Genomic DNA, 25167 nt, shown 5'->3' on the forward strand with positions numbered 1-25167 from the left:
ATCTGTAAACAATAGTGATAGAAAACGTCTGGTCATAAATAAGTTCATTACTTCGGCAAACACAGTTTGTTGTTTTTATGCTTATACTCATTTATGTTGCTCTTTGATTAAATTCGTTACCCATTTATTCTACACCACCCAAAAATAAATTTGGATTTGAACCAAAAATGTAGTGCTACGGATGAAAAAGTATATGATGTAAATAAAGAAGATGCTTATTACTTCTTCCGTTTCTAACTTCTTCCATTGCAGAATAAATAAGTCCCTTTTCAACATATTTTTATGTAGTATTATAAAAGTTTATCGTAAAGCAATGAATGAACTTGATCCTCTAACTCAATAAGGGAGTGCTGATCATCATAACTATACATCAATGGTACCATCCTTGCAAGATTGAGTGAGGCATTTCTGAATTCTTTATTGAAATGGCTATCAAATAGACACTCTTGGTTGAGACTTCTCCATGCATTACATATTTTAGTCATAGCCTCGTCTGTTGCTTTTCTCCTACAATAGTACTCTGGTTGGTCCATCATTAGACAACTCACATAGGATCCATCATTTCCTTGTTGATTCTCATCCTTTATATATTTTATCATAATATTAATTAGTACTCAATATATACAATAAATGTATACAATTTTATTTTTATCATAAAATGTGTTTACCTCTGCATTTCCCAAGTCATCCCAAAGACGAAGAATTGTAGCAGGAGAAGAAATAATGGGTGGGATTGTATCTAATTTATCAATATTTTGTTTGGTTATTCCTTTACCCAAAATAAAGAAAAGGTGAACCAACACTACATGCACTCCACAACTTACTATCCCATTCTTTAAGTATTCTTCAGCACTTGGCATCTTCCCTGAAGCAAACCACTTTGCTTCAACTAGAAAGGCTTTGCATAAAGTCTTCCACTGCAAAAATAATGATAAAGATTTTGCACATTAATTAAGAAAATTCTATATAAACTACTAATATATATGTATATAAACTTATTTTTAGTTACTGTATTTTGAAGAGAATCTTTGGGGTCCAACGCGTGCTTTTCATAAATCTTGGAGCTTATTTCATTTGTTTGATCATAAAGAGCCCTGAAACATGGTTTCATATAATTCGGCAGTTTCTCCATAGCTGTGTCAATATTCCAACTGCATTCAACTATTACTAATCAATCATTTATTTTATTTTTATTTTCATCTTAGAAATGTAATAAGTGATTGACATGTAATTTACCTTGAAACAGCTTCAGTGAACAGAGTTAACTCATCCAGAGTCCCGTAAATATCGAAAATGTCATCAATTATATGGATTAGTGATATCGGTTTCGTGAGCTCAATTCTTTCTTCGGATAAAGTAGGATCCACGAGGCATGCCAATGACCACATATACCATTTAAGTGGTTGATTTCTAGCGAATGGTAATTCATTGGCTAAACCAAGTTCTTTCCACCATCTGTTCATAAAAAAGTACAGATATATATATGAGGACTAGTTTTTATCTTTTATTTTTATTTTTGAGAAAATAATTTATCTCAAAAACTAATTAGAATACATACTTAGAAATTTCAATAATCTCCTGATGTCGTAAGTGTTGCAAAAAACTGAAATCCACTTTTGCTAATTCTTTCAGAGAATCAAACCATTTATTTGTGCCATATAAATGACCATAGTAGAAATTTCTTGAAGTGAACATTGGCAAAGTTTTGTGAAAAGGATATTCTAAGGTTTTCCTTACAAACATAGCTTCACGATTATCAAGTTGTGCCACTTTTTCTTTTAGAATCTTCATACTAAATTCTTTAGCTCCATCAAGTATGTCTTCCTCTGCCATGCTCAAATGTGAGGCTTCAAACAAATCTATCATTCCTTTGATATTTTCACCTAACTTTGGGTCGAACTTTTCCTCCTTGTTTTTGAACTTGTGAAACACCTCTGTAATGTTAATTTCCAATAACAGATCTATTATTCTCTCACTGTTCATTATAAAAAAGTTACTAATTGTGTAAAAACTAACCTGAAGGAACAAAGTGACCTTGTTGTCTTAATAGTCTGAAGCGAAGTGCAATTTCGTGAAGATCATGATGATGACACACATATTCTCTTGTCAGGAATGCTTCAATTTCTTCTTGAAAGTGGTAATCAATATTTAGGCGATGCATGGCATCAATCATGTGCAATCCTTTCAATGAGCTTTCACCAACATTCTTAAATATATGCTTAACCACCTCAAGTTTGTCAGAACTGCTGATACCTATGAGTGTGTTGGGTCTTTTTAGTTTAACGGTGTCAATGTTTCATTTGGAAAGAGATTCAAATTTGGAAAGTTGTGAATTTGTTGGGACGATTTGTAGTTCCAAAGAAGATAGACAAGATATAAAATGCATTGACATTGCAAATAAATATAGTTAAGTCAAGTGGTTACAACAATTTAGCTACATGTATACTAATAATGACTCGTCATAATCTATCACTATCAAAATAACAAAGATACCAAATTTCACATGTTTATGGTGAAATATTTAATATAGGCCAATTTTTATCTATCCATTTAAAAAAGTTGGGTAAAATTGACAAATATCGAAAAGGCCACGTGTTCAATCTATTATTCTCTCTCCGTTTGTGATTCAGAATCAGTTGCATCCAGATTCACTAGGTTCTTCATGATAGCCTCCACGTTCCTTATTTTTTCAGGGTTAAGATTCTTGATAAGAATCTTCTTATAGCCTGTTCCACCAGACGATTCAACAATAGTAATTTGATCCCTAACAGCTTCAACTTCATTGGCGTTGTTCAATCATAACTCCAGCATACCAATAACCTTCTTTGAAGCCTCAATGTCATATATAAGTTTGCCCCCAATAGCTTGATCTTGATTCATGTTGTGAGAAGGATGTGAAATCTGAGTAAAGCATATCCAAACCAACAACAAAATATGTGAAACCGAAATAAACAATATGAATATCATGTGAAACATACAACAACAAAAAAACATAAACTCTCTAACAAGAAGAAAATCATGTAAAACATAACAACAACATACACGAAAACGAGAGAATACGGAAGAAGAAAAATATCTTTAAGTATGAAGAATAATATTGAGATTATACTGTAGAATAGGAAAACTAATGACGAAGAAGAAGAGAGAAAATGTGTGCTAAGGTTTTTATGTGAGAGATACGATGATACTGTCAAGAAGCGAGAGTTAATTCGCTTATATATGGGTAAATAATTTCGCCACGGTCGTATTAAAAAACTGTGATGAAATGTAATGTCTTTTACAACGGTTGACATCGCCAACCGTGGTGATATATATATATATATATATATATATATATATATATATATATATATATATATATATATATATATATATATATATATATCATATTATAAGGACAACCCTCATTGTAACAAAAAAACAGAAAATTATTGGAGCTGAGATTCGAACCTTATTACTCCATAAATGTATAATCACGGTTAATTGTTTTGACAATAATGCAATGTCTTTTCCGTAAATCTAAAAAAATAAAATGCGTCCAAAAATGAGGTATTACCACAGTTAACTGTCAAACCGTTATAATTTAGTGTTACCAAAGATATATTTTATAGTAGTGTGGATACAAAGACATATATAAAAAAGCCTCTAGGATTGATTTGGGCAAACGACCCATGACCCCAGAGGATGATACCCCTTGCAAGGAACATGAGATCCTTCCTCAAAACCCCAAACTTCCTAACTCGACACATATTAATTTAACCAAGACTAAAGCATAACCTACTAGACAAACTAGTGGAGTAAGCAAAACACTAATCTTTCAACCTACCTCACCTTAAGACATAGACATGAACATGGAAGAGCCCATGACCAATCCTAGGAATAATCCAATCCTGAATAACTAGTTAAGCCTTGTTGATAATAGTAAACAATTTGCTAACATTAGTATTGACCACTCCAGCTCTTAAGAATCAGAGTTTGTTGATGTTGCCCAACATAATACCCCTAAAGCCCAAAAATCCCAAAAAATGATGTTGGTTTACTCAAAGACTTTTGAGCTAACATGTCAGAAAAGATAGATGATGATTGTATCTCTCATAATGATGATGATGAATTTGACCCCGAATCTCTTAAATACCAACGAGCCCTATCAAAATCTCAAAAAAAGAAGGTCTGACAAAAATAAAAAGAATAAAACCATTTACCTCACCAGATCTCAATCTCGTTCCCCAAAAATACTCAATGAAGTGCATTTTTGGGAATGCACGAGGCTGGGCCAATTCCCCAACCACTGTTGGTCCTTAAAAATGTTCTTAAGACTTATAAACCTGATATTTGTTTCCTAGCAAAGCCATGGATGAATCTTCAGTTTTCCCTCCTAAGTTTATGGACTCTCTTAACCTTAAAGTGTTTTCTACAAATCAAATATTGAACAACCTACCCAACCTTTGGTGAGTTTTCTCCAAAAAACCTTAACCTTCATATTTTAGCAATAACAGACCAAACAATTACTTTCTCTTTCAACTAGGGCCAGGTTAGCACATGTATTGTTGTAGTTTTTGCTTTCATATGCTATCAAACTAGAAGAAGATTGTGGTATGACTTAAAAAATCTTTTGAATACCCATATCATTCCTTGGTGGATCATAGAAGATATCAGTTCCATCCTTGGGGCCCATGAGAATATATGCAACCTCCTTCCTTCTAGGCAACTTATTTCTGGTTTTCAAAACTGGTTTAACCAAAAATCTCTTATTGACAAGCCATTAAAATGATCTTTCTACATATTGTGTAATGGGAGGGAAGGTAAGGCCTTAGTGGAAAGGAAGCTTCATAGGGTTTTTTATAACCCAAGGTTGGATTGATGCTTCAAATTCACATGTTGTTCTTTTGATTGGTTGTTTTAGGCAAAACAACATTTAATATACGAGATATAAAATTGTGAAAAGGCATCTTGTGGGACAATATATTCCAGCATCTTGCCTCAGTTTGTAGCCAATGATCGTGAGTAAATTTGAGCGTGATTTTGTTTGATTCCAAGAAGGTTGTTAATCCAAATTAGTTTGGAAAATGATTTTGTTAAATCAAAATCCATAAAGGTTGAAGAAGATTTAATTAAATATTGTTTAATTGAAATATTTGGATTTGGTTTAAATAAGAAGATTTGATTTGATTGCATTTGCATCGAAGAAAAGATCTATTTGAATATGATTTGAAGGGAGATTTGGTTCAAATTTATTTTGTCCAAGATTGTGCAGAAATTGATATGCAAAGATATTGATTGAATATTTATGTTCCGTGGAGAAATCTTATTGGATTTGTTTTTAATTACAAGATTTGGATTTGTACTTAATGAGAAAATCTCCAATATTGATTAAAGTTGATTTAAAGTGTGGTTCAACTTTTGACAAGAGAATTATTCCGAATCATTTACTTGAGAAGTTGGAATTGTAATTTATATAAAGTAAATATTTTATTTGATTTATTCAAGATTCAAAATTTTGTTACAGGGACAAATGTTTGGCCAAATGTTCCAACGATCTGTGAGACATCTGTCTCGGGTTGGTTACTTGAAGAGCAAGATATATTGAAGTATATATTTTCCTTTTAAGTTTTGTTGTTATCTTTTAGAAAAGTGTTAATTTAGATTTTTTAGGCATATTAAATAAGACTAAATCTAATTATTTGGAGATTTAAATTTGAATCAAAATAAATTAAATCTTCTTATTGGAGGGTTTTTAAAATACAAATTAAAAAAAATCTCTACAAATCTGGATGTGATCAAATCTTATGCCTATTGGAGAAAATTGAAGGTAAGAAAAACACGAGAAGGGAGAGTTGAATTTGAAGCTAACAGAAATATACCTGAACGCATCGCATGCTTGAAGGTACAACTGAGTTGTAGCGGTAAACTCATGACCATCAAACTATGGGTAAGTTTGACGTCAATAAAACCAGAGTCGCCACCGCGCTTTTATTGTTTCCAAATGAAAAAGGGAAAAGTACGAACAAAACCCAATGATAGAGTGTGGGGATGAGAAAAGAATTCATTAATTATATTTTTGTGTTTGAAAAGATCTTCGGACTTGTGTCTACATACCAACATAAAAATGAGGGATCAAAACTTCGTAGTTCGTGGTATCAATTTCAAAATGAGTGAATTGCTTTTAACAAAATTTAAGTTTTAGAGAGGCACAAAGGGCCTAAAAGCTTGAATGGGTGTTAGTTATTTTTGTCTGTTGAAATTTTAAGTCAATATGATTAAATTCATTTACAAGTTTGATTAAGAAAAAAGTTTAAAATTTCAATGGCATAAGGCCAAAGTTTCTAATTTTGCAATAGAGTCTAAGTTTAGAAATCACAAGAAAAGAAGTTTTTAAAAAGGGGGAAGAGATTTGAAATTTAAGAAGTGGGAGGAGATGAAGAGACTAACCCTAAGCAAAAATTTAAAAGTTAAGAGTTGAAAGGATCTGACCAAGGATGCAATCGAATAGATAAGAATGTCATGTAGAAACCCACTTTCCCTTTGGACTTTAAATCAAGCAAAATCAATAAGCAAGTAGAAATATGAAGAGAAAGGCATAAAATAAAGATATCCACATCCAAGCAAGCAACTTCACAGTCAAAACTCTTCTTTGTCTTCCCATGTATCAGATGACATACTCCTTGATTTAGCTCAGAATAAGGCATTAGACACAGGTTCAAAGTAAGAGTTGTATCAAGACCATGTGGAAGATGAACTCAAGTGGATCCCAATACTTACATCAGATGAAGGCTCAAATCACAATAACTTGGTCTTAGAAATGTTGGCATTGCCTAAGTCTTTTTGCATAGGGAATGTTGCCTAATTCTAAGTCCAAAGCTCAGATCAAATCCAACACTCCCCACAAACATTTTTTAGGGTTTTTGTTGTTTATTAAGTATTTTAAGGTCTTAAGACAACAAACACAAACAAATATATACAATCACGATATTGCTCAAGTGTGCAAAGTGAAAATGATGTAAACATAAACAAGTTAAATGATATGTAAAATGACAAATGAAATGGTAAATGGCTTGAATTTAAATGGCATAAAGTAAATGACTAAAAAAATAAAAGCAATAAGAATAAAAGTTTGTCAAATGTTAGTTGATTAGATGTTAGTTTTGTTTTGCTTTTCAATTGTTTAAGTCATTCTTTGGAGAACACTCAACCCTCTATTCACAAGCATGGATCCTTGAACCAAGACATCTTCCAAAGGAAGGAAAAAGGCCAAGTTTCCACACAATACCATGAAAGGGGGGAGACTTACAACCTCACTTACTGGAATGCTATGCCTTTGGATAAAAATTTAGCGCCATGTTAAGCAATCATAATTGGACTTATGTAGAAGTCACAACTATCTAAGGCAGGGCAAAAAAAAAATTGGTGTTAATGCATGTTAGAGATATGGTATAATGGACCATACTCCTAAAACATACTACACACAAAAAGAAAATGATCAAAGGAGGGACCTATCTCATCCATACTTGTATTGGTTCATCTAACACAAAGTTATTGATGAACCAATTAGCCTTAGGATATTGAGACTTTATTGATCAATAAAAGGGATGGGATTGAAGATGAAGAGGAAGGGGAGATGAGACAAACACAAATTGGTCATGGGAGGACTTTTAAAAAATTAAAATCATTCATTCATTTTGGGAGATGAAATGTACATTTCATCAATCCCCTAAATCCAATGATTTTAATCCAACCAAAGTCAAATCATCCTTGACCAAGGCCCAAACACATAGTCAAACTTCACAAGTCAATAAAAATGGCTCAACATAATTTCTACACAATTAATCAATTAAAAATCAAATTAAAATGCATTTAAATTGAATTATGTTTGGTCAAAAACCTAACACCTCTTAAAACACCAAATAAATGGCCAAGAGATTTATCATAGGTCAAACAAGGTCAAAGGACCTTAGACAAAAAATTTCATTATTTTTGAAAAGTCAGAAGTATTTTTAAACAATTACAAATATGCATAAAAACAATTAAATCATGAAGAATATCGTAGTTAATCCAAAAAATAATTTTAATTCAGAAAGTGAAAGAGGAAAATATTGAATTTTTTTGGTGAAGGTCCCATATTTTTGGATTAAAAATGAAATTGATATGAATTAATTAAAATAAAAGGATTAAATGAAAAAAATCAAAAAAACAAAAAAACAAGGGTCATCTGATCTCCCTCATTAATTGAGGTGGCAGATCAGATGGCCAAGAGCGCGCATTCCACAAGGTCCTTAGTCAAACGCGTTACAGGCATGGTAATCAGATTGGACGCGTGAGATTAAAACATTTCAAATGGATTAGATGGCCTGGATTGATCCAACGCACCACCGACGTCCTAGCTTCGGTCATCTTCTACGGTGAGGACCACCGGACTAGTCCAACCAAAACCTTATGGAAAATGAAAAGTGAATACACTAATTTGAAGGAAAAATGCTCAGGAGCACGAATTTGGCCTCAATTTTCTCCAATTCCAAGTATATAAAAAGATACAAGGATTTGAATTTTGAGGATCATGAACCGAGTTGCTTCGATTTGACCTCAAAGCAACCCAATCTTCTTGCCTACATTGATAGGACTTCAGACAACCAAAAATCAACAAGAATGGTGAAGAATTGAGGGAGAATCGAAGAGATGAAAATTCTGAAATTTCACCTTCAATGGAGCTTCAGATTGGCACGATCTTGCTTTCGATTATGCTTGGCCTTGCTTCAAATGCTTGTCGGAAGTGATTAGGATCAATGAAAGGTATGGACTCTTGGAGTTTCAATCTCAAAAAATATGGAGAATTGAAACTCGATTTTCAAAGAAAATCTTCAAGCTTATCCTTCAATAGTGAGGGTTTGGGATTGCAGGTTCAAAGCTTGGGCATGAGGTCCTTAATTCTGAGCAATGATGGTCATATTTATAGGCCATTAGATTGATTTCTAGACACTTCCAATTTTGGAAAATTTTGAGTAATTCTCTTGCATGCTTGCATGGGCGTGTGATAGACCCATCAAGTGATGTAATATGATCCAAAATTAGGTATGAATCATGCTGAAACCATGTTACAAAGCCATGCAATCGTGTATGAAAAGTGGAAGTGGAAAACATCCAAATGGTTCTTCAATTTGCACCCATGCGCAAGTTTTTCATCCTTTGGCCAAATAAGATGATCTTGGACTTTTTAGAAAGGTGAGATCAAGGGGAACAACTTTCATGTTGAACACTTTTCATTTGAATCTTGGATCATGATGAATTTTGAGGTGGAAGTTTGGGAAATCAAACATATTTGAAAATTTTCTAAGTCTCAAGTCAAATGTTCACTTCTTCCACCTTGAATAACTTTTTCTATGGACGTCAAATGAGAAACGTTCCTTCATAAAAGTTGTATCTATTTCAAACATATTCAATTTGGTCACAAATTTGACCTCATTTGGATTTGTCGTGAAGGAGTTATGCATTTTAGAAGTTGAGGAAAATCACTTATTTAATGGTATTGGCCAAAATGACCTATAATGTTTCCTCTTGGCACATGAGTTTTCAAGTTGAATTTGCACTTACACCAAACATAAAAGTTGAATTAGACATCTTGAATTTGATCATGGAATTTTAATGTATTTCATCTCATAAAAAGTGAGCAGGTTATGTTCTTGGGAAGTTGACCTCCAAACTAGGGTTCAGACAAAATGACCAATAATCGTTCACCATAAAAGATGACCTTCCAAGAAAAACTAGCTCTTGACTTTAACATTAAAGTTGTTTGGAATGTAATTTTTAGTAACATTTCTCTTGGAATCATTTTCATATACCAAAAATTGTAGGAGATAGGGTCTAGGGAACCCTAGTTTTGACCAGTTGCCTTTGTCTAGTCAACCACCATGAACCATCTTGCTAGCTTGACATTCTCTTGATTTTTGGGACTCATGGAGGATAATATATGCATAGGATGATTTAATATGAAGTATCCCTTGAAATATTTGATCAATTGTTGAAGAAACTTATTGAAGAAGTTACACAAGATACCTAGATGAATTAGGGTTTCCAAGGCAAACAAACTCCAAACTCTTGATGATTTCTTGATCAAAATAACATGTGAAGATCATGGGGACCCATATATGATACTTAGAGTCAATTTAAACCATATCTTTATTGTGATCCTTGCATTGAGGGTCTCAAACCCTAGATATGAGCTTGATAGAGCATAGGTGAGCATGTACACTACCTACAAAAGCAACAAACTATACATTGACATATTTTTGGCATTTTGGTTAGTAGATAATGAAAAACAAACTATGATACAATGAAAATATGCTTGGTGATCTCTCCTAATGCAAACCCAATGAATGAGGGGTAAGGAAGATGCCACGGTGTGATCCCAATGCTAATGCATATGATGAGATGGCATGAGGGATCTTAGGGTCAAAATTGGGGTCTTATAGCTGCCCCTATTTAAGGACGTTCTAGCTGAGGGGATGAAGGTTAAAATCTTCATATCGACTCAGTAGAATGGACTTAAATAACAACACATAGAAACAAATTTTGGTCCCTAAGAGACCTCATGATGCATATGATATGAAATGTTAAAAATAATCTTTGTGGGGAAGATGTTGCCACAAAGGAAAAGAATCCGGAGAGACTGAAAGTACACAGGAGCATAATGCATTCCATAAGGAAAACTCACTAGGGAGACGGAGACTCTGGGGATAAAAAGTTATGCGTAGGCCAGGCTACGACTTAAAAATTGTTGGAGACACAAGAGAATTCCATGAAAATAAATCAATGGAAGGACTCGGCCGGGGATAAAGGAGAAAATCTACAGGGGAAACAGGTAAATAAGAACAAAACTGAATTACTCGAACCAAACTCAATTGAGGAAGAATGAACTTTAACACATGAGTATCAAAATTACATTATCTATTACCGGTTACTGTGTAGGAAGATAATGTATTTTGACAGAGAGACATCCGTTACCGGTTAGGGTAAATATATCAAGGATGACTCACTGAGTTAAAAGAAGGTGTGTTCGTTACCGGTCACTGGGTAGGGAACAACCTGCTGGGGAAAAGCCAAATAGGATTTACAACTACCGGTTACTGGGCAGAAGACCGCAAAGAAAGAGAGTATTTATCACTGCTTAAAGTGAACATATCAAGGATAGACTCAAAGGGAAGAATTCCGTCATTGGCTAAGATGAACATATCAAGGATAGACTATCGAGGAAAAGTAGGAATTACATCTATTAGTTACTGGATAAAATACCGAAAAGAGAATATCCATCATCGGTTAAGATGAACATATCAAGGATAGACTCAGAGGGGAGAAATAGGAATTATATCTATCAGTTACTGGATAGAATACCAAAAATAGAATATCCGTCACCGGTTAGGATGAACATATCAAGGATAGACTCAACAGGGGAAAACAGGATTTACAACTACCGGTTACTGGGTAGAAGACCCCAAAGAGGAGGAAACCTCTCATCGGTTAGGATGAACATATCAAGGATTAACCCTCTGGGAAATGAAATAGGGATTACGACTACCTTTTACTGGGCAGAAAACCAAAAAGGGGAGAATATCCGTCATCGGTTAAGTTGAACATATCACCCCCTGAACCTCCTAAAATATGATGTAATGGAATGAACGATGCATTGAGATTGAGAAATCAAGTCTTTTGACTTCTTAATCAACAAATAACTGAATAAACGTCATCAAGACCAGATAAAATTCCAGAACTCCTGACTTTTCATCTAAACCCTGATGATGCTTTTGACTGAAAGAATGCATGCTAAAATGGAACGATTATTCTATGATGATGCGAGTGAAAAACATAGGGTATGACAATATGTTACAAATAGATATCTAGAAAGCTTATAACATTGTTGAGTGGTCTGCTTTAGAGTCCATTTTGAAGGAGCTTAACTTTCCCAACCAAGTTAATGAAGAGGATCATGCTTATTGTTTCTACAATCTCATATAGATTCAAAGTCAATGGGTTGTACACCAACATCCTCAAGGCTAAGAGGGGCCTCAAGCAAAGGGATCCCCCCCTTTACTTTTTGTCATTGTTATGGAGTACCTCAATAAAATTATGCAGAGGTTGAAGCATGTTCCTAACTTCAATTTTCACCCCAAATGTGGAAATTTAAATATCATTAATTAGAGCTTTGCGTACGACCTGTTACTTTTTGCTAGGGATGACACTATATCCATTAAACTCCTCATGGATGTCTTTGAAGAATTCTCAAAGTCCATTGGTTTATCTGTGAACCCTGCTAAGTGCAAGGTCTACTTTGGTAATGTTGATGTGCAGACAAAGCAGAGTATTCAAGAGCTGACCAATTTCTCTGAAGGGCTTCTCTCTTTCAGATATATTGGAGTCCCTCTTACTAGTAAGAATCTTTCTATTCATCAATGCTTATTCTTATTGATAAATTAGTTGCTAGGATTAGACACTGGAGTGCGAGATTCCTCAGTTTTGCTGGTGGGATTCAATTGATTAAGAGTGCCCTCTTTGCTCTAACCAACTTCTGGATGCAGTGTATTCCATTGCCAAAGAAAGTAATTCACAACATTGAGGTTGTTTGTAGGTCCTTCCTTTGGACGGGAGGGGAGACCATTTGTAGAAAATTCCCTATTTCTTGGTATAATATTTGTACCCCTAGGAACCAAGGTGGTCGAAACATCATATCCATTAAGGAATGGAATCAAGCCTGCAGGATCAAGCTTTTATGGAATCTTAGTGGCAAAAGAGATAGCCTTTGGAATAAATGGATTCACAGTTACTATGTAAAAAATGATGATATTTGGAATGTTCCAACTAGGAATTCTTGTTCTTGGCTGGTGAAATCCATTCTGAAATAGAGGCAATTTATACAGCATCACAACCTTTGGAACAAGTTGCAGCATACGAACTACTACAAGACAAGTATGGTGTATCATGTCATAAAAGGTCCTAAGTGAAGGAGAACGGCGATCCAAAATGCAGCGGAAATTGAAATTTTCTCCTTTAGTGATCCTTACGAATGGTCATGATCAGTGATAGAAAGGTTACCTCTTGTGACGATTGAAACCTTTGATGCAGATCTACGGAGAGATCACGAACGTTGAACGATGACAACGCCTCTACTCAGTCCACATAAACGAATTCCTTCAATCTCAGTGCTAGCTGCTATGAATGAAGGCTTTGAGTGAGAGAAAGAGAAAACGAAAATGAAACCGCAATGAATGCTTCTGCACAAGGGTTCTATTTATAGAACCACTTGTGTGGGCTTCAAGCTAAAAAGCCCACTTAAGTGTATTAGGCCCATTTATAATATGCCTAAAATCACTTAAGCACGTGGTACCTTACCATATTTCGTATTCTACTTACGTACATCGTACCTTACGATGTTTTACAATTCACTTAAGTGCACTGTACCTTACGGTGTTCCTTAGTTACTCTATCTCTCATCAATCCGTCCTTTGTGTGTGACCCTGTAGGTTTTCGCGGCATTGGCAATTATATTAAATCACGTATTTAACATAATAAACAGTGAGCGGTATCTAGCAACACATCACTGCTACCCAAGACACGAAAATGTCATGTGATCTGACAAATCCTTCTGTGATAATACTTATGTGTATAATTACCCTTTTTCCGTTATGTCTATATTGAACACAAGGCATAGACTGTGTCATCCTTGTCCAGTTCAATATTTGGCCCATAGACATTTATCCTGTTATGTAGGATGGGCAAATTCCATCTAGGTCACTCATGTCCCTCAGCATGCTTCGTGGAGTACCCATCAACTGTCTTTATGGTTATCCAGTTACGGACAATGTTTGATCAGCAATAAAGCACTCGACTCTACATCTAGGGTCCATAGTGGTTTCAGGTCGAAGGGTGGTATACACCATTATCACCATGAGAATAACTTATGACACTTTGCATAACATTCTATATAGTACTCTCATAGAGGGTCAATCCAGTATAAATATTACTCTTAACATTCATACCTATGTTTAAGACTTGATAACTCCTTATCCATGATCCATGAGATGTGATCATCAGTCTATATACATAATAGTCTTAATGCTTTAATGTTATCCCACTTCACAATAAAGCTCGACTACGAATACTTTAAGAATAGTGTCCTTATGTTTAATGTGATCTCATGATCAAGTCACACTTGATACATTAAACGGACTAGCTATTCTAGGGACTTTATTAAACAAACATAATAAAGAAAAAGCCTTTTATTATTAATAAATAATTCGATACAAGTACCATAAGTATTGGCCTCTAGGGGTTACACCAACAATCTCCCACTTGCACTAGAGACAATCAGGCATTCCCTTAATACCCATAGATCGAGTATGGCCGTCATGCTTCTGCTGCATAAGAGGCTTTGTCAGTGGGTCAGCAATATTGTCAAGTGTAGGTACTCTACATATTTTCACATCTCCTCTATCCATTATCTCTCGAATTAGATGATAACGCCTAAGTATGTGTTTAGATCTTTGGTGAGATCTAGGTTCCTTAGCTTGTGCGATAGCACCATTGTTATCATAATAGAGACCAATGGGATCCACAATGCTAGGAACCATACCAAGTTCACTAATGAACTTTTTGATCCAAACAACTTTCTTTGCTACGCTTGAGGCAACAATATACTCGGCCTCGATTGTAGAATCAACAACTGTATCTTGCTTTGAACTTTTCCAGCTCACAGCGCCACCGTTTAAGCAAAACACATAACCAGATTGCGATCTAAAGTCATCCTTATCTGTTTGGAAGCTAGCATCGGTGTATCCAATTACAGCCAGCTTTTCCTGACCTCCATATATCAAGAATGAGTCCTTAGTCCTTCTCAAATACTTAAGGGTATTCTGATTCCTAATATATAGGCTGCTTCACCTAGGTCCTTCATAGAAAAGCATTTCCCCAACCAAGACTTTACTTGTTATAGCGTAGGGATATCGTTTCCAATGAGTAAGATGTCATCTACATATAATACCAGGAAAACGATCATGCTCTCACTAACCTTCTTGTAGACACAAGGCTCATCTTCGTTCTTGATGAATCCATATTATTTTACTGTTTCATCAAAACTAAGATTCCAGCTTCTGGAAGTTTGGTTCAATCCATAGATTGATCTTTGTAACTTACATATCTTTTGGGCTTCTTCTGGTATGTCAAATCCTTCAGGCTGTGTCATGTATACATCCTCAAGAAGATTCCCATTAAGGAATGCAGTTTTGACATCCATCTACCATATTTCATAATCATGATATGCAGCGATAGCAAGTAACATCCGAACAGATTTAAGCATTGCAACTGGTGAAAAGGTTTCATCATAGTCAACCCCATGAATTTGTTTATATCCGTTTGCAACCAGTCTTGCCTTATAGGTTTGTACCTTACCATCCATGTCAGTCTTCTTTTTGAAGACCCACTTGCATCCTATAGGGTTAACTCCTACAGGAGGCTCTACCCAGGTCCAAACTTGGTTTGTGTACATGGAATCCATTTCAGATTTCATGGCTTCTAGCCACTTCTTAGACTCGGGACCAGTTATGACCTCTTGGTAGGTCACAGACTCATCTTGATCCATGAGTAATACATCACCTTGATCAGTTATGAGATATCCATATCTCTCAGGTAGGTGACGTATCCTGCCTGACCTACGCTGGTCTTGTTCTACTTGAGCAGGTTGCTCTTCCACAACTACTTGTGTTTTCTGCTCTAATTCCTCCATAGGTGTATCAATGCTTTGTGATTCTTGAATTTCTTCAAGCTCTACTTTCCTCCCACTGATTTCTTTGGAAATAAAATCCTTTTCTAGGAAAACTCCAGTTTGAGCGACAAACACTTTTCCCTCAGAAGGATTGTAGAAGTAATACCCTCTTGTTTCTTTAGGATACCCCACAAATAAGCATTTGTCATATTTGGGCTCAAGCTTAGTTGAAATTTGTCGTTTCACATAAACTTCACAACCCCAAATCTTCATGTAAGATATATGTGGTTTCTTACCATTCCATATTTCATATGGTGTCTTCTCAACCTTTTGGATGGAACGCGGTTAAGTGTGTAAGCTGCTATCAATAGTGCATGTCTCTAAAAGGAGTTTGGAAGATCAGCGTGACTCATCATGGATCGGACCATGTCTAACAGGGTTCGATTTCTTCTCTCAGATACACCATTCCATTGGGGTGTTCCAGGAGGAGTAAGTTGGGATAGGATCCCACACTCTTTCAGATGGTCATCAAACTCTAGGCTTAAATACTCACCACCTCAATCTGATTGAAGAGTTTTATTATTCTTACCCAGTTGGTTTTGTACTTCATTCTTGAATTCCTTGAACTTTTCAAGGACTCTGATTTGTGTTTCATTAAATACACATAACCATATCTACTGAAATCATCAGTGAATGTGATGAAGTACTGAAAACCTCCTCTGGCTGGTATGTTCAGTGGTCCACATACATCAGTGTGTATGAGGGACAAAAGATCATTAGCTCTTTCACCTTTTCCTGTGAATGGAGACTTTGTCATCTTTCCAATTAAACAAGATCTGCATGTCTCATATGATTCATAATCAAAAGAGTCTAAGAGTCCATCTTTATGGAGTTTGGAAATGCGTTTCTCATTTATGTGGCCTAATCGACAATGCCAAAAGTAAGTTGTATTTAACTCATTAGGTTTAATCCTTTTCTTTCTTCTAGGTACTTTAGGCAGTTTCTCTTCCAGTGTCCGGTCTTACCACAATGGAAGCAGGTGTCTGCCTTTGCTATGCCTCCACTAGGCTTCAAAGCAGCATTAGTGGGTCTGGGTTTGGCAACTTCCTTGCTTTTCCCTTTATCACCCTGCTTGGTGGGCCTTTTGTTCTGTCTCTTTCCATTTCCGATCATTAGAATGGAATTCCCTTTTGACTTCAGATTCTGCTCAGCAGTTCTCAACATGGCTAGCAGTTCAGAAAGAGATTTGTCCATATCATTCATATTGAAATTTAGGACAATTTGACTGAATCTATCTGGAAACGATTGCAAGATCAAATCAGTCGCAAGTTCCTTTCCGAGGGGAAAACCCAACCTTTCAAGGTTTTCCACGTACCCAATCATCTTGAGCACATGGGGACCTACAGGGGTTCCCTCAGCTAACTTGCCTTGAAAAAGGGCTTTTGAAACTTCAAACCTTTCATGCCTTGCTTGCTCTTGATAGAGCATCTTCAGGTGTTCGATCATATCGAACGCTGCCATGTTCTCATGTTGCTTTTGCAACTCTGAGTTCATGGTAGCCAGCATGAGACAAGCAATTTCATTGGCATCATTGACATGCTTCTTATAAGTATCTCTTTCTGACTTAGGTGCAGAACTAGGAGGTTCCTCTTCAGGAACAGGTTTCTCCAAGACATACAGCTTTCTATCATGTTTGAGGACAATCCTCAGGTTTCGGTGCCAATCCAGAAAATTTATCCCAGACAATTTTTCCTTGTCAAGGATTAATCGGAAAATGTTGTTAGAGGTGTTTGTTGAGATTAATGAAAATATAAGTATCAATAACATATTTAATTAGGCCTTTAATTAAATATGCTCCCACTATTTTACTCAAAACAAATGACCCTCATCATTTGGTTCGGAAAATCCCGTTGGAAGATTTTCTAGTGGGTCGAGATCCATATTTCACTTTGTTCTAAGTCCGCGTAGGCGGATTACACAAAACTAGGTTATTTAGGTAGGAACTCCTTCCAATTGTATCTCATACAACTCTCGAAAATTTCAGTTGGATGAATAACTCCTTATTCCAATCCATCATATGGATCATTTCCAACTCTTGCTTTTAAACATATATAATCTTATTATAATTTGTTTAGTTAAGTTTGACCCATTGTTTTAGCAGTTGAATATTACAATTATCCCATCGCACCTTACTAATATAGAACATGCACCTCGCGTAGGCGAAACCTACATTATCCGATACTAGTCTTGATGAGTGCTAAAACTTGGAAAGCATAAACTTAATATTTAATTTTTTAGGGAATTGCAATTATTCTGATCTCACCGGCTTATTTATCATATAAATCTTCTCTCACATGCAGCAACATATATTCACATGCATCAACATACATTCACATACATCAACATACATACTGAAACAGTTATAGCCCCTAGCGCAATTGTTCTCCCAAGCCAATGAGAGAACCTAAGCTAACCTAATAACGATCTAAGCTTCTCCAAGCAAGATCTTCAAGGTTGTCCTCCTTTGATATTGAATTCTTCTCTTTCCTTGAATTCTTCTCTTTCTTCATAACATTGTCCTCCTTTGATATTGAATTCTTCTCTTTCTTCATAACATTGTCCTCCTTTGATATTGAATTCTTCTCTTTCTTCATAACATTGCATTATATAAAAGAAAAATCTCGTTTTACATACGAGGGAGTGAGATGAGAAAAGAAGTTACATTAAGAGATTAAAAGGAGAGGCACGACACGCAGGTCGTATTTTAAAAACCCAAAACAAAATAAAGGAAAATTAAGGCCATAACTGATCACCACAAGGCAATAATAATAATAAACAGATTATTATTATTAATTTTAATTCCTTTAATTACTTAAAACCAAATTAAATTTCGACGACCGATCACACTATGTAGAGTTAGCCGGGGGTTTCGCTGCCCGGTCAGCGGACGGTGGTCAAGGGGGCAGCGCCCCTTGCGGGGTTGTAGGGGCAGCGCCCCTGTCCGAAATTTTAATGAACAATTAATTTGAAATTGACGTTGTTTTGCATCAACATAACTCTTGCGCAGTCACAAAAACAGAAAACCCCGAGAATTCTGACTCTGTGAATGTGACGACCGTCACAAGAATGTTACGACCGTCACAGGCCCATGACGAACATCACGCGGCCAAAATAACAGAAGCGCCTAGAATTATGGATCTGTGAATGTGACGACCGTCACAAAGCATGTGACGACTGTCACGTCCAGCTTGTTACGATCGTCACAAGTCCATGACAATCGTCACGCGGCAAAAAACCAACGCTTTGAAACAGTCAACAGACGTGTTCCAACAAGCCCTCAATTCACAACTCCTTGACGGCACAACCCTTGTGTCGTCACTAACCCTAATGCACCAATTTCACACCGTCAAACACACCTCGATTGTTGATTCAGTATGATTGATCAACAGGTCATTGCTTCACCATACTAATGTCGGATTCCGAAGCAAATGACCATTGATCGCTCAAAGGAAAACAACCATTTAGTGTTTGAATGAACGAAACAGAAACAGTATATCATATATACCGTAGTTTGCATTAGGATTACTTATATCATATATAAGTTGGCCGGTCTCAATTGTGTAACCTATGGACAATCGCTGCTTCACCATACTAATGTCGGTTCCGAAGCATAGTCAACATCAATCATCCAAATCGTACACACATGATGCCAAATTTAATTACTCGTTTATTCTTTGATTCATTCTGTCTTGTAATCATATTAATACAGAAAATAAACAGCTATACGATGCATGGTTTCGTAAGTGGCTCTGATACCACTGAAGGAGAACGACGATCCAAAACGCAATGGAAATTAAAATTTTCTCCTTTAGTGATCCTTACGAATGGTCATGATCAGTGATAGAAAGGTTACCTCTTATGACGATTGAAACCTTTGATGCAGATCTACGGAGCGATCACGAAGGTTGAACGACGACAACGCCTCTACTCAGTCCACACGAACGGATTCCTTCAATCTCAGTGCTAGCTGCTATGAATGAAGGCTTTGAGTGAGAGAAAGAGAAAACGAAAATGCAACCGCAATGAATGCTTATGCACAAGGGTTCTATTTATAGAACCACTTGTGTGGGCTTCAAGCTAAAAAGCCCACTTAAGTGTATTTGGCCCATATCTTATAATATGCCCAAAATCACTTAAGCATGTGGTACCTTACCATATTTCATATTCTACTTAAGTACACCGTACCTTACGATGTTCTACAATTCACTTAAGTGCACCGTACCTTACGGTGTTCCTTAGTTACTATATCTCTCATTAATCCATCCTTTGTGTGTGACCCTGTAGGTTTTCGCGACATTGGCAATTATATTAAATCACGTATTTAACATAATAAACAGTGAGCGGCATCTAGCAACACATCACTGCTACCCAAGACACGAAAATGTCATGTGATTTGACAAATCCTTCTGTGATAATACTTATGTGTATAATTACCCTTTTGTCCTTATGTCTATATTGAACACAAGGCATAGACCGTGTCATCCTTGTTCAATTCAATATTGGGCCCATAGACATTTATCCTGTAATGCAGGATGGACAAATTCCATCTAGGTCACTCATGTCCCTCAGCATGCTTCGTGGAGTACCCATCAACTGTCTTTATGGTTATCCAGTTACGGACAATGTTTGATCAACAATAAAGCACTCGACTCTACATCTAGGGTCCATAGTGGTTTCAGGTCGAAGGGTGGTATACACCATTATCACCATGAGAATAACTTAAGACACTTTGCATAACATTCTATATAGTACTCTCATAGCGGGTCAATCCAGTATAAATATTACTCTTAACATTCATACCTATGTTTAAGACTTGATAACTCCTTATCCATGATCCATGAGATGTGATCATCAGTCTATATACATAATAGTCTTAATGCTTTAATGTTATCCCACTTCACAATAAAGCTCGACTACGGATACTTTAAGAATAATGTCCTTATGTTTAATGTGATCTCATGATCAAGTCACACTTGATACATTAAATGGACTAGCTATTCTAGGGACTTTATTAAACAAACATATTAAAGAAAAAGCCTTTTATTATTAATAAATAATTCGATACAAGTACCATAAGTATTGGTCTCTAGGGCTTACACCAACACTAAGAAAGTAGTCCATTTGAGGAAATTGATGTATAACGTTAGTACTAGGCCAAGAGAAGTATTTGTGTTGTGGGTGGCCTGCCAAGATAAATTGGCCACCAAGGAAAGATTGAAGAGATTTAACATGATCCAACATGACACTTGTTGTTTTTGTGAAAAAAAGGAAACCTTGCAACATCTAATGTTCGAATGTGATGAGACAAAGGCAATTTAGAGACATGTTCTCAATTGGATACACATCCAACACTCTCCAGGTGGCTGGCACGAGACGCTTCAATGGATTGTGAGAAGATCTAACGGCAAAGGGTGGATAGCTCACCTTCTACTACTACGAATAACCTCATTTCACCTCAAACGCGAAGGGAATATAACCTCGGTTACACACGCGACGTATCGAAGGGTGACATGAATTTTTTTCCTTGGTTTTTAAAAATAACCAAGGGGTAAAGTCTTGTTTATAAAATTTTATTTTTAACCTATTTTTTTCTCGTTTTAATATGCAAAGCATCAAATTTGTTGACAAATTTTAAATCTTCATCATCATCATCATCAACAACATCAATAACAACAACAAAATCCATGAAATCTTTAAACATTAAATCTCAACAACAACAACAACAACAAATAAAAAAAATCAATTGAATTGTTAAATACTAAATTTCAACAACAACAACAACAATATTAAACATTTTACTTGATACAACTTCAACTAACATTAATAAGTTACTTTCATGTTTTCCTAACTAACATTAAATATTTTTAACAAGAATTACTAGAGAAAATATTATGTTAAGAAACTAACCATAAGATATTTTCTTGCTCTTGCTTTCATTATCATTGTTTTCAATATGTTAAGTTTAAATTTAAGCACTTTGCATCCAAGATGGATAGTTGTGACATTCACGTTTTGATTGGTTAGTGAGAGTTTCATATCGATCACTAATGTTTCATGTGGAGTGATGAATTTGACAATGTGTTGACCATTGTTACTTTATAAATGAACGACAAAGATTCGCTACTTAATTTTTTCATTAAATTGGTCATAAATTAAATTTTGTTTTTAAAAATACGCTACTTTACCCACCGGTTTTAAGCAAAACCGAGATAATAGGTCATAAAAATATTTTAGAAAAATTAAAAGGTGATAAAATATAGTTGCTGGGATTCGAAGACATGCCCTCTAAATGCTTTACCTTTCGGTTTTCAGCAAAACCGATGTGATAAGTCATACTTAAAAAAAAAATTAAAACGTGATAAAATGTAGTTGTTGGGATTTAAAGACGTGTCCTCTAAATATTTTATATCTAAGTTTTCAACAAAACCGAGATAATATATCATAATTTTAAAAATATTTAAATAAAATTTTAAAAATATTTAAATAATAAAATAATAAATTATTTAAAAATATATAAGGATAAAATTGATATTTTTTATAAAATATAGGAGTATAAGAATAAATATAGGGGTATAAGGTAAAAATTTTCTTTCTCAAATACGGTGTATGAGAGTTTGAATAGGTGTAACATCAATCCAATAAGAGATAAAGTTCTGAATATCAATGCAACCAAATCTAAGTTAAGACATCACATAGTGAATTTATTATTGTCTTAGCCTAGAAGTTTTGGCTTTTGTTTGTTAGTAGACCGAATCTTGAGAATTGCCTGTGCTTGTTTTGTTTTGGATTCTATCAATATAATTTGTTTATTCTAAAAAAAGAAAAAATAAATAAGTTTCTTATTAAAAAAATAATGTTCAATCTCTTGGGTCGCTTTAATTGGCCAAATATTTATCTGTAAACAATAGTTGATAGAAAACGTCTGGTCATAAATAAGCTCATTACTTCAAGAAACCACACTTTGTCCTGTTTGGGAAGATAGCGACTTATGCGCTTTGATTAAATTCGTTACCCATTTATTCTACACCACCCAAAAATGAATTTGGATTTGAAACAACCCTATAGTGCTGCTACAGTTGAAAAAGTAAACGAGTTGTATTTAAGTAGATGCTTATTACTTCTTCTAACTATAAGTCTCCTTGCATAATAATTTTTCAAAATATCCAAAATTAACTTCTTCTTTCGAAGAAAAAAAAGTCTTAATTTATTTATTTTAACAAAATGTTTAGTATGTTATTTTTAATCAAAGCAACATCTTAGTATAAATTAGCCAGAGCACATGCTAGCTGCAACTATAAATTAGAATCTGAGTCCATAATAACAAGGTCACCCTTATGCATGGGCAATCAAATTAATTAATCACATGAAATATTTTGAGAATGAATTTTTAAATAAATATTTATATAAATTAAAATTACAAATTAGAAATTAAAAATTAATTAGAATACATACTTAGAAATTTCAATAATCTCCTGATGTCGTAAATGTTGCAAAAAACTGAAATCCAATTTTGCCAATTCTTTCAGAGAATCAAACCATTTATTTGTGCCATATAAATGACCATAGTAGAAATTTCTTGAAGTGAACATTGGCAAAGTTTTGTGAAAAGGATATTCTAAGGTTTTCCTTACAAACATAGCTTCACGATTATCAAGTTGTGCCACTTTTTCTTTTAGAATCTTCATACTAAATTCTTTAGCTCCATCAAGTATATCTTCCTCTGCCATGCTCAAATGTGAGGCTTCAAACAAATCTATCATTCCTTTGATATTTTCACCTAACTTTGGGTCGAACTTTTCCTCCTTATTTTTGAACTTGTTAAACACCTCTGTAATGTTAATTTCCAATAACAGATCTATTATTCTCTCACTGTTCATTATAAAAAAGTGACTAATTGTGTAAAAACTAACCTGAAGGAACAAAGTGACCTCGTTGTCTTAATAGTCTGAAGCGAAGTGCAATTTCGTGAAGATCATGATGATGACACACATATTCTCTTGTCAGGAATGCTTCAATTTCTTCTTGAAAGTGGTAATCAATATTTAGGCGTTGCATGACATCAATCATGTGCAATCCTTTCAATGAGCTTTCACCAACATTCTTAAATTCATGCTTAACCACCTCAAGTTTGTCAGAACTGCTGATACCTATGAGTGTGTTGCGTCTTTTTAGTTTAACAGTGTCAATGTTCCACTTGGGAAGTTGTGAATTTGTTGGGATGATTTGTAGTTTCAAAGAAGATAGACAAGACTTAAAATGCATTGACATTGTAAATAAATATAGTTAAGTCAAGTGGTTACAACAATTTAGCAATATCTATATATAGGATTCACGAATGAAGATATATCCATCATGACAATTTAGCTACATGTATACTAATAATGGCTCGTCATACTCTATCACTAATCACTATCAAAATAACAAAGATACCAAATTTCACATGTTTATGTTGAAATATCTAATATAGCCCAATTTTTATCTATCCATTTAAAAAAGTTGGGTAAAGTTGTCAAGTATCGAAAAGGCCAAGTCTTCAACTTATTATATTATTAATAATGAATGCTACTATTTTATAATGATAAGTTTATCTCAAATTTATTAAATGTAGATTATTATTTCCAATGTAGTTGAATGTTCACTCATTTAGAACATAAAGACTCAAATTGAAGGTTTGACAATGGTGGAAGATAAGAAATTGGGGAAGATGAAGTTGAGAGAGAATTAGAGAGAACAGAATGATATTGGATGAATAGTAATTTTGGTATTAATTGAAATTGGGAATATTACAAGAGTATTTATACATTGAGAAAATAACAAAAAAAATACAACTCAAAATACAACTAAAGTGACCCAACAATTAAATTCTATTACTTTTGGAAATAATAACAGAAATTTAATTGCATTTAACGCACCACCTCACTTTAGTTGCTCTAAGTCCACCATGTTCAAGCACTTCTTCAGCCTCTTGAACACATCATTTGTCACACCCTTTGTCAACAAATCCGCGACTTGGTCTTCGCTTCAGCAATAGCTCAATCTAAGCTTTCCATCACCGACCAATTCTCTCAAATAATGAAACCGCATCTCAATATGCTTGCTCCTTCCGTGTGCAATCGGATTCTTCGCAAGATTTATTGCGGAAACATTGTCTACAAACAGTGTGGTGGCAACATCATCACCACATTCCAATTCCTTCAATAGATTCATAAGTCACATAGCTTGGCACGCACCTAACGACGCCGCAATGTACTCGGCCTCACAAGAAGAGAGTGCTACAATTGGTTCCTTTTTCGAACACCAAGAGATTGGTGTACTACCAAACATAAAGATGTACCCCGCCGTCGATTTTCGGTCATCTTTATCTCCGC

General features: G+C 35.0%; 1 protein-coding gene across 2 annotated transcripts; it reads right to left on the bottom strand.

Annotated features, from left to right (window-relative positions):
* Positions 1–222: 222 nt before the first annotated feature.
* Positions 223–24184, bottom strand: LOC127100670 ((3S,6E)-nerolidol synthase 1). 2 transcript variants are annotated; one of them, XM_051037922.1, is made up of 7 exons: positions 23710–24184; positions 23577–23627; positions 1559–1883; positions 1237–1455; positions 1010–1151; positions 669–917; positions 223–581 (listed from the first exon to the last, which is right to left on the bottom strand). In XM_051037922.1, exons 1-7 carry the CDS (start codon positions 24065–24067, stop codon positions 291–293), a joined length of 1635 nt encoding a protein of 544 aa, XP_050893879.1. In that variant the 5' UTR covers positions 24068–24184; the 3' UTR covers positions 223–290. The 2 variants fall into 2 exon arrangements, with proteins under 2 accessions (XP_050893879.1, XP_050893877.1); XM_051037920.1 differs by lacking the exon at positions 23577–23627 and adding an exon at positions 2017–2206 and having other exon boundaries at positions 1559–1934; positions 23897–24181.
* Positions 24185–25167: the final 983 nt, after the last annotated feature.

This window comes from Lathyrus oleraceus, chromosome 7 (assembly GCF_024323335.1).
Source record: "Lathyrus oleraceus cultivar Zhongwan6 chromosome 7, CAAS_Psat_ZW6_1.0, whole genome shotgun sequence".
Taxonomy (NCBI): Eukaryota; Viridiplantae; Streptophyta; class Magnoliopsida; order Fabales; family Fabaceae; genus Lathyrus; species Lathyrus oleraceus.

Bases quoted from the DNA above. Each gene is read 5' to 3' on its own strand.
- LOC127100670 (XM_051037920.1), bottom strand. From the start codon at position 24,067: ATGTCAATGCATTTTAAGTCTTGTCTATCTTCTTTGAAACTACAAATC. The intron at 918-1,009 runs GTAACTAAAAAT...TTATTTTTGCAG, and splicing joins AAGATTCTCTTCAAAATACA to TGGAAGACTTTATGCAAAGC. The intron at 582-668 runs GTAAACACATTT...AAATATATAAAG, and splicing joins ATGACTTGGGAAATGCAGAG to GATGAGAATCAACAAGGAAA.